At 36.9% G+C, this 17,777-nt stretch overlaps 1 protein-coding gene across 1 annotated transcript; it reads left to right on the plus strand.

Annotated features, from left to right (window-relative positions):
* On the plus strand, positions 1-16,529 carry MINAR2 (membrane integral NOTCH2 associated receptor 2). Its single transcript, XM_040444741.1, has 3 exons — positions 1-250; positions 12,502-12,729; positions 16,345-16,529. Exons 1-3 carry the CDS (start codon positions 86-88, stop codon positions 16,522-16,524), a joined length of 573 nt encoding a protein of 190 aa, XP_040300675.1. The 5' UTR covers positions 1-85; the 3' UTR covers positions 16,525-16,529.
* The last annotated feature ends 1,248 nt before the right edge of the window (positions 16,530-17,777 follow it).

The following is a 17,777-nucleotide window of genomic DNA, read 5'->3' on the forward strand; positions in this document are numbered from 1 at the left end:
AGCATCCTCAGGCTCATTAATAATGGACGAGTCTGACAGAAGCAGCCTCACTTACCTTTGTTTTCCACCGTAGACGAGGGGAGACATGGATCTCTCTGTCTTGCCAAATAACAACCATCCTGACAAATTCCTGCGGCTCGATGTGAAGTCTTTCATGAGGAACTCAGCTCTTCTTCAGGCCAGCCTGGTGAGGTTTCCAGGTGGGAATCACCCTGCCGCCCAGCACTGGCAAAACCTCGTGTACTCACAGGTAAAGTCCAGGACAGCATAAAGCCCCCAGGCGAGGATCAGTTCTTTCTCACTACCTATTATTTCCTTATTTGTGCAGGGAGGGTGGGGGGAAGGCTGTAGGGAACACGGCACAAGGTGGCTGCCCTTGCAATATAAAAAAGGTCTCTCTCTCTTCCTTAACGTAAGGAAACTCTCTGATCACTTTATAAAATATGTGAATTCCTGCAAACATTCACTTCCCGCCAAGCACTAGCTTTGCAGCCCGTCCTCATTTTATTGCCTAGTTTTCATTTTACTCCTTTCCTTCAGAATTTTTCAAACCACTTGTTACTTTTGCAAATAAGACTCTGGGGGGGAAATCTACGTCTCTCTTCTGGTGCATTCTAAGCCCAAAGCAGCAGAAGCTTAAAAAGGGACTCAAACACAGCCTCTGAGACCACTGGGGAACTTGCTCTTGCCTTATTTAGGCTGGCTCCCTTTCATTTCTTGCAGAGAAGAGTCAGCATAACAATGGAAACCCAATGATTGAAGGAAAACAAAATAGAGGGAACTCTTCCCTTTTATTTTAGATACTCTTGTTTTCTGCAGGTATCCATGTGGACAAGACATAACAATCAGACCTTCAAACCCAGTGCACACTTTATTTTTTCGCTTTCTTCTTTTGCACCTTCCTTCTTTTTGCTGACCAAAAGAGAGGAATAAAACTGTGATGAGTTCCATGTGCTGGAATAAACATAAAGGCCCTGACTGTTGGAAGGCTCAAGAAACAGGAATAATCTTTGTTTTAAGACGTGAGGGCTAATGGGGTTAAGGGTTAGTCAATTTAGAAACAGGAAGAAGCATTTCATTTCATAACAGATGTGACTGACCTACAAACCCCTGCAAGTCATTAAGTCCTTTGGAGTGGTTCAAATTCCCTGAACAGAAATTTGTTTTCTTTTAAGAAACAGTTGCTACTCATGAGTCCTGGTGTAAAGTGACTCCTTTGTGGTGTGTTTGTGGGCTCCTCGGGACCTTTATCATGAGATCATTCAAAATCAAGTACACTCAAATGATTATGTAAGTGTTTCCTCCACCTATAAGGGTTTTAATTTATTTCCATCATAAGGCAGCCTGTTATGACAACTGACTTTTTAAAAAATTTTGCATCCTTCCCTTTTGGAATCCCCAAAACTCTTCCCCCCACCCATACACACCTTTTTGGTTATTGTTTTCGTGTTTTAAGTTAAACACAATAAATTCCTCCTCGTTGTTTATGCCACGGAATAAAATGACTCAAGAATCAGTTCAGAAAACCTTGGCCCTCCTATGCTATGAAGTTTAGTAGAAGAAAACATATCCAATAAATTCCTTTGAGGTTGGAACGTATCAATCTAACATCTTTTGTTTGGTACTGTAGTTGACCTATTTCCTTCACGGGAATCTTCACAGTTTAAAGCTCTGTTGAATGTTGTTCCTAAACCTGAATGAAATGCATACAATTTTTAAGGGGCATCTTTTTCAATAGGTAGGCTCTGATGAGTTGAAGCGGTTATTTAACAAAAAAACAAGGAGGTAAAAATCTGCTATGAATGTCTTTAGATATGTTATTGGTAATTTTTTAATTGTTTCTTTAAGTTTATTTATTCTTGAGAGAGAGACAGAGAGAGTGAGCAGGGGAGGGGCAGAGAGAGAGGAAGAGAGAGGAAAGCAGGCTCTGCACTGTCAGCGTGGAGCCTGATGTGGGGCTCGAACTCACAAACTGTGAGATCATGACCGGAGCAGAAACCAAGAGGCAGACACCTAACCAACAGAGCCGCCAAGGCACCCCTGTTATTGGTAATTTTAAGCTGCACATGAACTCGATTTAATTATCCTTTTACCCTAAAATAACGTTAAATTGACAGAATAAAGGCTAATTTACTATTGAAATAATGGGGTGAGGGGAAATAAATCTTACAAATTCAGTTAGCTGGGTAGCCATGACACAAATTAGGACTAACAATTATTTGTATTTACTACTTTAATTTGCAACATGTGAATAAGTAGTTCTTCTCTCATTAGCTGTATTTTTAAAAATCCAGGAGTGATATATTTGTGGGATAAAATAAATACCTAAAATAAAGGACTTACTAAAGTTTTAAGTAGCTGTAGAGATACCTGGAAGAAGGCACAAAGTGTATCAGGTGCATTTGAGGCATTAAGGGTGCATAAGGTGGCCCTGTCAGAAGTTCTTAATTAAAAACCCTCAGTCTGCTGGGGATGCATTAAACCAACAGGAAGAGCATCGAATAAAGAGGGTGGAAACCTGGTTTCTTGTCTCACATCCACAGTAAGCCACTTTAAGAGACATCTATTGTGGCTCTTACTTGGTTCATGCCTCAATATTTTCACTTGAAAAACTAGAATAATATTAATTTTACATATTTGTTTTAAAATGAGAACAAGTAAAATAACATGAGGTAAAACAATTGAGAGGAAATATTTCCCATAAAAGTTTAAGAAATGTGTGTTGTTGTTGTTGTTAGACAGCAGTCTGTTGTGTGTGTTGAAATTATCCTTTCATTAGACATTGCAAAACAGTAGATAATACTACTTGCATTTTTTTATTTATAGTGTGGATGGAGGGGTGTATGTGCTTGTGTGTAGACGGTGGTGTTAGGGAATTTGGTCAATACATCTGTGAATCCATAACTCAAGCAGTAGGTTTTTTACTCACACGAAATCTACATAGGCTTCAGAGTTGTGTCAGCTTACTGCTGGGTCTCACACCACCCAGGTGCATGGTGTTTGGGATTCAGACTACATCACAAAATGTCAAAGGACTTAACCTAGCAACAATTGCCTTCAAAATTAGTGGTAATTCAGCAGTTAAAACACAGATCTCATAATCCCGAATGTGAAGTTGAATTCATAACTATATGCAGCATATTCTTATCCATCTCAAATCTTTTCTATAAAAATTCACATAACATTTTCAGGGGAAATTCTTTAGGCCATAATTACACATGAAAGCAATTGTGGGCATATAGAAAAGCAAGCACTCATTCTCACGCATGCCTATAGTCCAGGACGCTGTGAATTCCATGCCAGGCAAATACACAGGTCATCCATGTTTGCAGGGAGAGAGTATGAGCATATATTGCTTGATTCCACTATATTTACTCCTTCTTAAATTCTTTCAGTAGAGAAGCAAAGAAGCTTCACAATAAATTTCATCTCAGTGCAATGAACAAATGTTCGCCAAAATCTAATGTTTCTGGTTGTTAAAATAATTCGGGGCATGTATCTGATGAAGGCATGTGGAATTGTATTCTAAATATTTCTGCCAATCGCTTTATAGAACGAGGTAATGAAAGGAAAAGGGTGATTTTTTTCCTTAGTTTAAATGCTAAAATATGTTTGGTTTCAGATAATGTAGTGCCCCCCCTTTTTTGATTAGCAGTCAGACTTCAGAGTCATTTCAGACTAATCTCTTTGTTTTATCTTTTCCTGGCTTCCATCACATCTTTTTCAGAACCCAAGAGCATTCCATGCTAAACTTGTGAGCTGGAGCAAAAGACCAAGGATAAGAGGTTGCTCTTCCCTTGATTTCTAGGCAGTGTCATTTCCTGGGTTTATTTCCTAGTCATTTTCCCCACTTTTTGTTACAGTCTTAAGAGCTATCTTTTCCCCTATCTTCTAATGTCTCTTCTATCTCAGTTTTTTGTTTTGTTTTGTTTTGTTTTGTTTTGCTTGTTTGCATACTATAATTGTACTTCTTGATGATCTGTCTCTGGACAGGTCCCTGAAATCTGTTTTGCCTTCTCTAAAAATGTCTCTATTCCTAGTCCTCCAATTAGCGTTCTGAAAAGAATGCCCTGCATATGCATTAGACTCCCATTTTTAAGCATATATTTGGGGAAGAGCCTTTGAGGCTCTTAAATTATTATCTAGGAAGTAGATTGACAGGCACCGCTCAGTTGTTCAGGGATTTACTTGCAAATATCAGAACATGATTTATCAAGTTATGCTAAATTTATGCAGCTCACAAAATCTCCAGTGGGGTCTGGAATTTAGCCTTGGATGGTGTGCTGCCAGAAACAACACCTAAGCTGTCTCATCATACTGCTCTCAGATCAGACCCAAATGCCTCTTGCACTAAAGCTTTTATTAAGGACGCCCTGAGTATTACAATAGCATGTGTGGGAGGTTAGGTGGAGGAGAAGGCAGGAAACAAGTTTCAAGAAAGGCCTGTGTCAGACAACAAAGGTTTGGTAATTGTTGTCTGAGATTTTAAATTTTATCCTGAAAATTTTGAGGGGTTGGTGAAAACTTATTCTAGCAATTTGGGAAACAGAATTACTGGGGTCACTGGGGAGCTGATTTTGTTTGTATACCCACAAGTAATAGATAAACAAAATGCCTTGTTTGCAAGGCATTTATGATTATGAAAGGGACTTCATTGTATGTACAGATTAAATTGGGGAAAAATGGAAATCTTTATAATCTTGATTCTCCCAATCCATAAACATGGTATATCTTTTTATTTATTTATTCAGTTCTTCATATGGCCCTTCAATGATATCTTATAATTCTCCACATAGAAGTTTTCATAAAGTTTGTTAGGTGTATATCTAAATATTTATAGCACCATTGCTTTTAGACTAGAACCTTTTAAATCATGTTTCATAATAAAGTGTTACTCATGCATGCCATTGATTTTTATAGATTATGTAATTGTTATATATTAATCTTAAATCCAGAAATAGTGTTAAATCTTTTATTTTGACTGTAAACATCCCTACAGCTAATCATGCTATACGCTATTTTGTTTTATTTAAAACCCTATTCCTTTTATTTATTTTTCTGTTCTTATTGTATTGCTTAGGGCTTCCACTGAAATAATATGTGAATGTTTGTGATTACTGACATCCTCGTATTAATTCTGAAACTAAAACAAATGTTTCCAATATTGTAGCCATTTGGTAAACTATGCCCTGGAAGTTTTATGTAGATTCTCTTAATTAATTTTTAAAGATCACCTACTATTCCCAGGTGGTTAGGAAAGTTTGCTTTAAATGCGTTTGAATGTTTTCAAAATCTCTTTCAGAATCTGTTGTAAAATTCTGCATTTTTTTTCCTGTTAATGTGATGAGTTACATTCATCTTCTAATTTTAAATCACCCTCCAGGTAAAAATTATTTCCTGATATAAATCTTATTCTGGTATGTATAATTTATATGTATTGTAGGATTCTTTTTAGCAATAGCTTATTCATGGCTTTTGCATTGTGCTTATAAGAGAAATTGTCCTATAATTAAATTACCTTTTCTTTTACTTACTGCCTTTGTCTGGAGTTTATACCAAGCTTTCATAAAGTGAATTGGGGAGTATTCCTTGTTTTCTTATTTTCTAGAAGTGTTTGACAAAATATAAATGATCTGTTTCAGGGATATCCAGTAGAATTTGACTGCAATATTCTCTTGGCCTGATAATTTTCAGTTTGGGATAGATGTTAAGTTATTGATTCAATTAATCAAATTATCACAGGTTTATTATCATTTTCTATTTTTTCTTTGCTTAAAATTTTTTCAATGTTTATTTATTTTTGAAAGACAGAGAAAGAGACAGAGTGCAAGCGGGGTAGGGACAGAGAGAGAGGGAGACACAGAATCCAAAGCAGGCTCCAGGCTCTGGGCTGTCAGCACAGAGTCCAACACGGGGTTCAAACTCATGAACCATGAGATCATGACATGAGCTTAAGTCAGATGCTTAACAGACTGAGCCACCCAAGCCCCCCTATTTTTTTTCTTAATTAAGTTTGATAAGTTATATTATGATGGAAACTGCTCAGTTACATATAAAGTTTTTAAGTTGCTCATATTATTCTCCTATTACATTTATTAATCTCTGCTACGTCTCTTTCATTGCTTCTTTTACATTTCTAACACTGGATTTGTGTCTTTTTATTTTTCCTGAGCTGTATTGCCAGAGATATTTTAATCTGTTTAGCCTCTCCAAAGAAATAGTTTTCAACATTGTTCATCCTCTCTAATTATTTGTTTTTTAATTTGTAATATTTACTGATTTCTACTATCTTTTTTACTTGTTTAAATTGCAGTTAACATACAATGTAATATATCTACTTCTATCTTTATTGTTTCTTATTACCTCATTTTCTCATTCTGCCTTTATAATGCAAGAAAATATTTTTGTAATACTCCCTCAAAATACCATTTCAACTCCACCCAACAATTTTACAAATGTAACATTTTCCATTTTAATTCTATTCTAAATTTTTAATTTCCATTATTTCTTTGAAGTGTGTGTTTTAGTTTTCTACAAAACGTGGCACTTTAACTTTTTGATATAAATATACAAATTTCTAACTAAGTTGACTGTGTTCAAACAGCACAATCCATATAATACTGAGTCTTTGAAATTTGTTTTAAAGTCTAGTACATTATCAACTTTTGTAAATATCCAGTGTATATTTTAAAATTAATGTATTCAGTTGTTTAATGAAGATGTCAGTATATGTGACTTGATCAAACTCGGTTTTATTGCTCAAATCCTTTATCTTTAGTAATTGTTTTGTCTGCTTGATAAAAATTCTCTGCATAAATTTCTCCTTGTAATTATGTCAAGTTTTGCTTTATAAACTTTGATACTATTTTATTAGATACATACAAGTTTAGAATTGTTATATTTTACTGATGATATCTGTCTTTATTCACTTTCTAGCAATTCTCTGTAACTAACAAAGTCTTTTATTTTAATACCTATTTTGTCTGCTAAATATATATTTTCTTAGTGGTTAGTCAGGTGAAGTTATGTTATGGAAACAAATTTTAGTGAGTTAACACAATAAAATGTATCTCTCACAACATCTGATGTGGGTGATGTAGATGTCCTAAAGGCCTGGCTTCCAAGTGGAATCCAGACTGTTCCTTGTTGAGGGTTTACTATATCAGAATCTCCATAGGTCTGAACATTGGAAAGAGAGTAACCCAGGAATCTTTCAAGGGATTTTAGGAGTCAACCATGTGTTGTTATTCATATGTCCTTGCCGTTGTATGCCCTTAAGAAGAAATGGATTTGCTAGTTAGGCTTTGCCACAGTTTATCATTCTGTCAAATATATTTACATACTATATATATATATATATATGTGTGTGTGTGTGTGTGTGTGTATATATATATATGTATGTATAGTGTGTGTGTGTGTATATATATATATATATATATACACATACAAGGGCCGTTGTATGCCCTTAAGAAGAAATGGATTTGCTAGTTAGGCTTTGCCACAGTTTATCATTCTGTCAAATATATTTACATACTATATATATATATATATGTGTGTGTGTGTGTGTGTGTGTGTGTGTATATATATATATATGTATGTATAGTGTGTGTGTGTATATATATATATATACACAGTATATATATATAGTGCATATACATATATAAATACACTTATATGTTAAACATATTTACGTAACATATATTGTATATCTACACAATATATAAATAACACACATATATATATAAACTCTCCCTTTCTGAATGGGAAAAATTAAAGACACAGCCGTCACTATTCCAAAGTAATTCTGAGATCCCATGGGAGTAGTTTGCATGGCCTCCTTCTGTGAGGATATGGAAGATTGATTAGGACATGATTCTGCTTTTTAGAAGGATTTCTGATGCATTGTTCTCTATAGTCCTTGATTACACTCTTTAGGAAACATCTCCTTGTTCACTTTTCTCTTTTGCCACATCAGAAGTAGACCCTGCTTCAAGGATAGACTTCAAAGTTTATTCCTACTCAAGGACATTTAGAAATCTAGGATTATGGTCATTGTTTTCTTTTGTTTTGTTTTAATTTTAAACATTTAAAAGCTTTTAGGTGTAGGCTTGTGATTTCTTTGGTAATACATTCTTTACAGAATTTAGGAAGCTATTTATTAATGTATCTTACCTAACATAACTGACTACTTGCAGTCACTTTTATATGTCAGTAAACACACCTACGTTCTTTGCAGACATAGCTCTCAAATAGGCTGTAATGCCTTGCTTTTCTGCCTCCATTTCTGTATTTTTAGAGTCAGTGACAACCGCATAGAGGCTCTCAGGGATAACAGTTATGAAAGCACAGCCTAGCATGATCTTTATCTTGAGTCATTTTATTCAGTTGAGAAATTTCAATAGGTATTTTTTGCTCAATGCTTTTTTAAAAAAAATAATTCTGTGTTTTAGTATTGAGATCTACAAACAGACTTTCAACAATAGAAGGCATCACATTTCTAGATGCCTAGATTCCTTTCTACTTTCTTTCTTCTTTCCAACTGTGCAGCTGTCTCTAATCTCATCTCTTCCTTGTAGCACATTAATGCTATGATTATTGTAATGTCATTATACGTACATGAATTCTCTGATTATTTCACAAGTATCTCTCCTAGAGCTACAGGTGATTAGATTCCAAATTACAACAAATGACATTTATGCAAAAAAAATTTTTTCCTATAGGACATGAATAACCATCATTCCAGCTTCTGATGTTTCTCTCATCCCTTTCCACTTTTTGGCTGCAAGTCCATGCCACATGTTTGTGGAATTTCAAGATCTACTACTTTATTAGGGAGGATAGACTAGGCTGTGCTAACACGTAACCCCACAAAATACCAGTAACTAAAAAGAAAGTTCATGCTCACGAGAAGCCTAAAAAAGGGCAGGTGGATTTTAGAGGCAGCTCTTTTTTAAGCAATAACCCATGGCCTCAAGTTCCTTCATCCTGTAGTTCTGCCATCACAGAACCCTTACTTAACAGTGACACAAAAATGGAAAATGAGCCAAAAATCTTGTGGAAGATTTCAGGGGCCAGGCTTCGAGGTGGTTTAGCTGGCCCCAATTTAACTTCAAGCCAGACTGGGAAAGACAGTCATCCATCCTTTATGCTTAGGAGAAGAGGATAAAATTCATAGGCATTTAACCAGTCACCACAGTACCTAGCTCCCATTCTTCTTCATTTGCCAGCATATCTTTTCACATTCTTTCACTCTCATTTTTGAGTCCTTATATTTTAGGTACTCCTCTTATAAATATTACATAATTTCATTTAATTTTAAAAATCTGACCTGACAATCTCTGTCTTTAAGTCAAGAATTTAGTCTATTTACATTTAACATGATTATTTCTAAAATTGTTCTGTTTTGCTGAAGTTCCCTCATTCTTGGTTTCAATTTTATTGTCTTATTATCAAGTTTCCTTTATCTTTTTTTCTGTTGCTGTACTGATTTAGAAACTATGGATTCTTTCTCTATTTTTTACTAATATTTCTATCCTCTCACTAACCTGATTTCTTAAAATGTTCTAATAAAAAATATTTGTGTTAAATTTTACTGTCAAGTGACTTAGTTATCCCTTATTCAAAAACTCACAAATTAGGGGTGCCTGGGTGGGTCGGTTGGTTGAACATCCTGCTCTTGATTTCAGCTCAGATCATGATCCCAGAGTTTTGGGATCAAGGCCTGCACTGGGCTCTGCACTGAGTGTGGAACCTACTTAAGACTCTCTCTCTCCCCCTCTCTCCATCTCTCTCTTCCATTCCCTCTACCCCTTTCCCCCACTCATGCTATTGCTCTCTTTCTAAAATAAAAAAAAAAAATTAAAATAAATTAAAAATGGTTTAAATTCCCAAATTGGTGATTATTATCTCTGTTTTACCATAAAATCAATACTTACTTAGATAGAGAGAGAGAGATATATAGATAGACTTATCAATATTTTTTCCGTATTCCTTTTTGTTTTGTTTTGTTTTGTTTTGTTTTGTTCGGCATTTCTTCTTAATTTTTCCTTTTATTATCAAGTTTCTTCTTTCCGGAATACAGTTTTTTTAGAGGCTCTTTCTTTATTGGTCTATTAATTGTATACTCTCAGTTTTTGTTTGTCTCAACGTGCACTCTATTTCACTAATTTTACTGATTGATAGTTTACTTATATATAAATGTTGTAAATAATGATTTAAGTGTATAAAAGATAAATGGACAAAGTAATGGTGATACGGAAAAGTCCAGGTAAGCTTTGAAATGTTACTTTCCTTGAATATTTTAAAATACAAGTTATTGTAGAGTCCATATGGCTAAAATAATAGAATTACTGTTGAATTTTCCTTTGGTAAATATAATCTAGTGGGGTCGAGAGTTAGAATCAAATACATGCTTTTTTTTCCCTTAGGTTATTTGAGAAAAATTATCAAAATGTGAATGAACCTCAACCATCATTAGTATTTTTTATATTGCTATCATATTCTTAGTAAAGAATATTCTATTATATATCTTAGTAAAAATATTCTATTAGTTTTCCCTTCACATGCCTTCAGACATGAAATTGTCATGCAACAGAAAAATAAATGGCACCATGTATTAAGATAAACCCCAGACTTCCAAGAATATGGTTTAGAATTAAGGGTTTGCATGTTCTTTTTACACTATAGGTCTGATTAATTTTTATCTTGTGCCTGTTAGTTTTTCAGGGTCTTTATACACTGTAATAGAGTCTGTTATTTTTTCCTGGCCCCCCAAACTGTATTTTCCTCATTTACAGAGCTTTCTTATTTAAGAAGCTCAAAGAATAGTCTAGTAGGCAAGAGAACTGACAAAGCAAATTTGTCAGTGTCCAAAGAATTATCCCTCTCAAAGATGATCAAAGATATCTATCCTCGAAAACAACAAAAAAGCCTTGAGTCAGAATTATGCGAAGCTGAAATGATCTAATTTCATATCAAATTGTTTTCATATCAAATTCAGAAACATGTTTTATGAGGTCATCCATCTTAAAGACAAATGCTAAGTCAAGATGATGTATTATTTCATTGCAAATTTCAGTATTGTAGAATATAAACTGATTTTCAGACCAACAACATAATAAATTCAGAGAAGATCTCCAAGTTGACCGCTAAGCATGTCAAAAATCTATGGGTTAAGAAAATTAGGGAAATGTAAGGCTGAAGAGAATGTGAATGGTTTTACCTAGATGATTTTTTTTTTTTTTGGCTTATCAGCCATTTCAGAAGGAAACTGTATGTAAAACTAGTTTACAATTTAGCTTACATAAATACATATTCAATGTGACCTATATACCCCAATATATGCTGAGGAATCAGTATAATGGTGATAATAAAGATGACTAAGAAGAATATCAATTGCTATTGAACCCGTTTAGGAAGTCTGAAATATGTGAAACATATGCATTAAAAAATTGCTGTAAATTAGTGAAATGTATCGCTAGCTTTTAAGGGTTAACCCTAAGTTTTCTGAAAATTAACTTATGTGAATTTCCTCTCCCTTGAAGCCCCATGATAACTGAGGCATTACTCTATAAGCTTTTGTTTCTTCTCAACTTTATTTAACCAATGAACAAATTTTAATGGAAATATTTTCTACCTCCATGATACTTTTGTAGCCATAAGAAGAAAGAAAGAAAAAAAAAGCAAAATACAAACCTGAAGGCCAGATCAGACACAAAAACACAACTGGCCTCCACTGTTAAACCTGGGACACTGGTTGTCCTTGGGCAGGGGAAGGGCAAGGCAGAGTGAGGTGTGCTGGTAGGTGCTCTGTTTCTTGGTAGCGCCTTGGGTTTATTTGGTTTGTGAAAATTTATCGAGCTATACATTTATGATATGTGCGATTTTCTATTGTATATTTTGTTTCAATTAAAAAAGATTTTAAAAATCTGAAAATCAATATTAGAGCCATCTAATAGCCACCTGGTCTGTACACATGTAAAGGAATATGATGCTGTTCTGTCCTCCAAACTGCCTGAAATAGGAATCCCAAGAGAGTTTTTGTAAAAGCCAAGGCACATCTATAAAATGTTTGTAATCTTCACTTTGCTGGATTAATCCAGCATTGCTAAATATTATTTTTATCGGTCGTGGAATGCACAAATAGAAAGAAGTAAAATGTTATTAAATCTCAGTGCAAGTGAGCTGGAAAAGAAATTGGCTTTGTTCAGAATTCTGCGATTGGAATTAAAGGACAGCGTTCTTTCTCTATAGTGATGAAATAGCATTTTAATGAATGATTACTGAAGATGAGCAAGATCACATGCAAAGAAAAAACTCAGTTAAGGACAGGATTCTAGGTCAGACCAGATCCTAGAATCGTTTCCTCGTTCATTGTCCTAATCTGTTGGGGTTCCAGGCAGAATCAGCAAATTTTCAGGGGCGGTTATTTCACGTTTCATCCTCCGCCATCAATGAGTGGCCCATTGGTAAGAGGAGACTTGTCTCTGTGCCTCCTAACAGAGAGAGAAGAAGACTATCACTGCTCAGCGAATGAGAGGACCCAGTGCACAGCGTGCTGTTGCTACGGATCATCCCCCACCATCCCTGTCCTCTGTTCTGAAGAATAACCCACTGTACGGTGACATAAGTTTGGAGGAAGCTATGGAAGAAAGAAAAAAGAACCCCTCATGGACCGTTGAAGAATATGACAGGCATTCCCTGCACACAAACCTTTCTGGACACCTGAAGGTACTCAAAGCAAAGAATCACCTTCTTCAGTTGCTGAAGAAGATCAGTTGAAGTTTCGTTTTTTAAAAAAGGATATAAGGGTGCCTGGGTGGCTCAGTCGGTTAAGCATCCGACTTCTGCTCAGGTCATGATCTCACAGTTCATGAGTTTGAGCCCCGCATCGGGCTCTCTGCTGACAGCTCAGAGCCGGGAGCCTGCTTCAGATCTGTGTCTCCATTTCTCTCTGTCCCTCCCCTACTCATGCTCTGTCAGTCTCTCTCTCTCTCAAAAATAAATGAACATTAAAAAAAAAATTTTTAATGGGTGTTTAGGTGACCACCCCTCTTCACTAGACCCAAATGTCCAGATGTCAGATCATTGTGGCATGTGGCATCCTTTTCTCTGTCCTAGTCAGTACATGTTTATTGATTTGTTCTGAGTTTTACAGTGTCAGCAATTTCTGGCATCTGTATAGTGTAGAGAGGAGGAAATGATGTGATACAGAAAGGTTTACCTAGAAGGTAAAAGGTTTTTCAAAGTTAATTTGCAGATTATGTATGTTTTCCCCTAGTTTTATGACCATTTATTTCATGAATACTTAAGAATTCCCTATTCTGCATTTATTCAAAAATATTTATTAAATTCTCTGTCTTAGGCACTGTGCAAGGCAGTTCTCATCAAAGGTCATCTTATTCCAAGCCCACTCAATGATTTAAGATTGCAGATTTACATTTTGGACATTTTCCTGTGTCTCAGTAACAAAACAAAACAAAAACATTTCAACACAGGAAAAGTATGCAATGAACTCATTCACCCAGCCTAAACCCAACTTTAGTTTTTCTTTCCCCACCGCCCACCCGCACTCCCACCCCAACCCCACTGGTCGTGTCCTCTGTCACATGTATAGAAGATCTAGACATACCTGAACATCAGGGAAGGTGGCCCTGTATTTTTTACTAGATTCCTCCTCAGCCTCGGTTTGCCCTAGGGTCAGGGAGGCCTGACATTTTCCATATACCCTTCACGTAACAAGGTGTATCTGCTCTGAGCCCCGTAACTTAAGCACCTGAAGATTTCTTTCTGTTGAAAAGGGGATAGCATTGTGTCCCCTTAAAATCTTACACTTAAAAATCTCCTATGTGCACTCTTGAAATATCTTTTTGTCCAGAGACTTTGAGGTTTTTTAATCTCCTAATAGATTTGATGTATCTACTTAATCTAGCCTTTTTTTCCAGGGAAGTTTCCATAACAGACACTCCCCCCTAGCAACAGTAATCTTGTGTTTTGTTTTGTTTTGTTTTGTTTTGTTTTGTTTTGTTTTGTTTTTATCAGGAGTCTGACGATCAGGACCTCTAAGAAGTCACTTTCTTTTTTTCTTTTTCTTTTTTTTATTAAGTTTTTATTTTAATTCCAGTGTAGTTAAAATACAGTGTTATATTGGTTTCAGTTGTACGATATAGTGATTCAACAGTTCCATACATCACCCAGTGCTCATGATGAAAATTGCACTCCTTAATCCCCATCACTTATCTCACCCAACCCCATCCCCCTCTCCTCTCCCCTCTGGTGACCATCGGTTTGTTCTCTATACTTAAGAGTCTGTTTCTTGGTTTCTCTTTCTCTCTCTCTGTGTCTCTCTCTCTCTCTCTCCTCTCTCTTGTTCCTTTCCTTGTTTGTTTTGTTTCTTAAATACCACATGAGTAGAATCATATGGTATTTGTCTTTCTCTGACTGACATACTTCCCTTAGCATAATACTGTCTAGCTCCATCCATCCATCCATGTTTTTGCAAATGACAGGTTACATTCTTTTCTATGGCTGAATACCATCCCATTGTGTGTGTGTGTGTGTGTGTGTGTGTGTGTATGTATGTGTGTGTATATATATATATATATATATATATATATATATATATACACCATACCTTTATTCATTCATCTATCGATGGATAACTGGGCTGCTTAAGAAGTCACTTTCTACAATTAGGAAAAAATGTATTGTTTTATTTTGCAAGCATTTCTTGACTGTATGCTAGAGCTTCTTCTCCACTCCATGTTGTTCACATGAATGGCAAAGGGACTATAAAGATGAGTATTCCTGTCCCTGTTGTCAAATAGTTAATCTAACTGATCAAAGTAACAAACCATAATTATAAAACAAGATAGAGGAAGAGAATAGTGTTTGTAATAATAGTAGAAAGTGCTATGCAGATTCAAACGAGGACAAAACCACACTGGATTATAAAAAGGCTTCATGAGAAAGTCAATTTATGCTGGACTTGAAGAATGAGTAGAATTCCAAAAGATATGGAGAGTTTGCATGAGTGGGGAAGCTCTTCTGTCAGGAGTAGCAAGATAAAAAGGCACAAAAAAAGAAAGTGAGAGAGTTTGTAAGAACAGCAAATAGTCCAGTGTTGCTGGCACTGTAGTGTAAGTAATAGAATAGCTCTCAAAACCACTAAACAGAAAAGTTCGAATGTACGGCTGAGGAGATTGAACATCATTGGCAATGAGGAATAATGTTTCTGTTGGAAAATTCCATGAGTTATGTTTAGGAGGATCAAATGTAAATATGATAGATGTATTGCTTCACTAAAACCAGAGTCAGTCCCCTCCCTAACCATCCTCCACATATACAGTTACCTCAGAGCTTTTACAGACCTCATGATACTATTTTTCAGCACTTTTTTTTTTTTAATATGAGAGGGGTGGGGCATGGGTGAAGGGCAGAGGAAGAGAGAGAAAGAGAATCCCAAGAAGGCTCCATGCTCAGTGCAGACCCAATGTAGGGCTCAATCCCAAGACCTTGGCATCATGACCTGAGCTGAAATCAAGAGTCAGACATTCAACTGACTGAGCCACCCAGGTGCCCCAAGCACTAAGTTTTTAAAGAGATGTTTCTGGAAGTCATGACGTTTGTTCTCCTTAGAATTTCTTTCTATACCTCATGAATTCAACTTCTTCATCGCCATCCTTATCCAGAGCTCATAACTAGCAGAAAGAGCCCCTAACGTATGTTCTGAAATTTTTCCACCTCTTACAGTCTAGAAAATTCCAAGTGCCTTTGGTCAGTCCCATTTTTCTAAAATACTAAGAGTTTTATCAGTAAGAAAGGAGAAACAAAACCCCATATTGAGTTACCAGGGCAAACTACAAGCAGAATGTAAGAGAGGATTTCGACAAGGATTTCAAGATCATCTATCCTTCTGCACAGTTCATCCAAATTTTATTTTAATATTTTAGCTTTTCTAAGAGCAGGACATTGAAACTAGTAGCAATGTGGTCGAAGAATGGTATTGCCATCACCAGTATCCACCCACCTCCCTAGACGTGAGCCATTCCTCTCCTGGCAGCGCAAGCCTAGAGGTAAGTCATCGACCCCTGAGGCTAGAGAGGCAGAGAGGGTGAGCAGGCCGGCCGGCCGCTAGCCACTGATGATGAGAAATAATGATGCTATTCAGGGAAGCCTAGCCTCTCTTACTGCAACCATGACCCTTAAGCTTCACCCAGGGCAACAGGACTATTGGCCTTCAAACCTCTGAGAGTATCTTGTTCTATAGTATCAAGTGGTCTGTAACGCTGACTGATCACTGATTGATCCTAGTCTCCTGTGTAATTTTTTTTTTTTTTTTTTTAGGAAAATCCTAATGACCTACGGTTTTGGTTGGGAGACATGTACACGCCCGGTTTTGATACCTTACTGAAAAAGGAAGAGGAACAAGAAAAGCATTCGAAATATTGTCGTATAGGTCTGATTTTGCTCCTTGTTGCCTGCATCTTGGTTTTCATAGTGACCGTTTGCATGTTTTTCACCTAAAGAAACTGCCGCAGACACAGACACTTGAAAGTTCTTAAGAATCTTTCTAAATAAACATTCGCAGAAAAACAGGTTCAAGTAGTACGAATGTATGGTTGAATGTACAGCTCAATGTAATTGTCTCGTAGAACACAAATGTTGCTGGAGATAAGCTGGCTTTCTCTCCTTTGTTCTATGAAATTTGTAAGAATTCCAGAATGGCTTTTTTCCTTTGGGAGGCAGGACTTCTGGGGATCACAGAAAAGTCACCATATACAACCAAAACCTAACACTCAGAATAGAGAACGAAACCACACCAATAATTGTCAGCAGCTTCGTCTTACCTCCTTGCCACCCCCACCCTCCTTTCCTCCCTAAGACAGCTGAGCAAATCAGGGGCACCTGGGTGGCTCAGCCCGTTTAGTACCTGACTTCCGCTCAGGTCATGACCCAGCAGTTCCTGAGCTTGAGTCCCCCTGGTTGGGTGAGTAGCTCGCCCGGGGAGCCCCATTTCTCCCTCTCTCTCTGCCTCTCCTGGGAGTCTTTCTCTCTCTCTCTCTCTCTGTCCCTCACTCACGTGCGCCCCTCTCTCTCTCTCAAAGGAAGGAAGGAAGGGAGGAAGGAAGTTGAGCAAATCATTTTTTGGCTGCCAGATATACAGGTTAAAAACTTGTGGTTGTGCTATCTATTGGGTTGGATTCAAGCTGCTTTATCTCGTTTTGTTCCTATTTAAGCCAGAAAAAAAGGGGTGGTGGAGGGGCTTGACTCAAACGTGTTCTTATTTTCCCAGGATTCCTTTTTAATGCCTCAGTTTGATGTCGCACTGTCAGTACACCTAAACTTGAACAGGCCATAGTTATAGAATTAATTACATTTCTTTAGTTTTTTTTAACGTCTACTTACTTTTAAGAGACGGAGTACAAGTGGGGGAGGGGCAGAGAGCGAGGGAGACCCAGAATCCGAAGCAGGTTCCAGGCTCTGAGTTGACGGCACTGAGCCCAATGCCGGGTTTGAACCCACCAGCTGTGAGATCATGACCTGAGCCGAAGTTGGATGCTTAGCCCGCTGAGCCACCCAGGCACCCCAAAATTAATTACCTTTCCAGCCAATCTTGCTTACTAATTGATCCGCATTGGCTAGTGTGACCCCTGGTGGCTCTCAGTGAGTATGTATCACCAGCCATGGCCTCAGAGGAAGGCCCTCGGAAAGCAGAGGAAATACAGCCAAGACAATGGGATCTGAATCCTGTCTTCTGCTAACTGTGGGACCCTGGG

This window comes from Herpailurus yagouaroundi, unplaced genomic scaffold (assembly GCF_014898765.1).
Source record: "Herpailurus yagouaroundi ecotype Mexico unplaced genomic scaffold, PumYag 192, whole genome shotgun sequence".
Lineage (NCBI taxonomy): Eukaryota > Metazoa > Chordata > Mammalia > Carnivora > Felidae > Herpailurus > Herpailurus yagouaroundi.

Excerpts from the sequence above, each read along its gene's own strand:
- MINAR2 (XM_040444741.1), top strand. The coding sequence starts at position 86 with ATGGATCTCTCTGTCTTGCCAAATAACAACCATCCTGACAAATTCCTG. Across the intron at positions 251-12,501 it reads AAAACCTCGTGTACTCACAG|AGAGAGAAGAAGACTATCAC; the intron begins GTAAAGTCCAGG and ends GCCTCCTAACAG. Across the intron at positions 12,730-16,344 it reads ACCTTTCTGGACACCTGAAG|GAAAATCCTAATGACCTACG; the intron begins GTACTCAAAGCA and ends TTTTTTTTTTAG.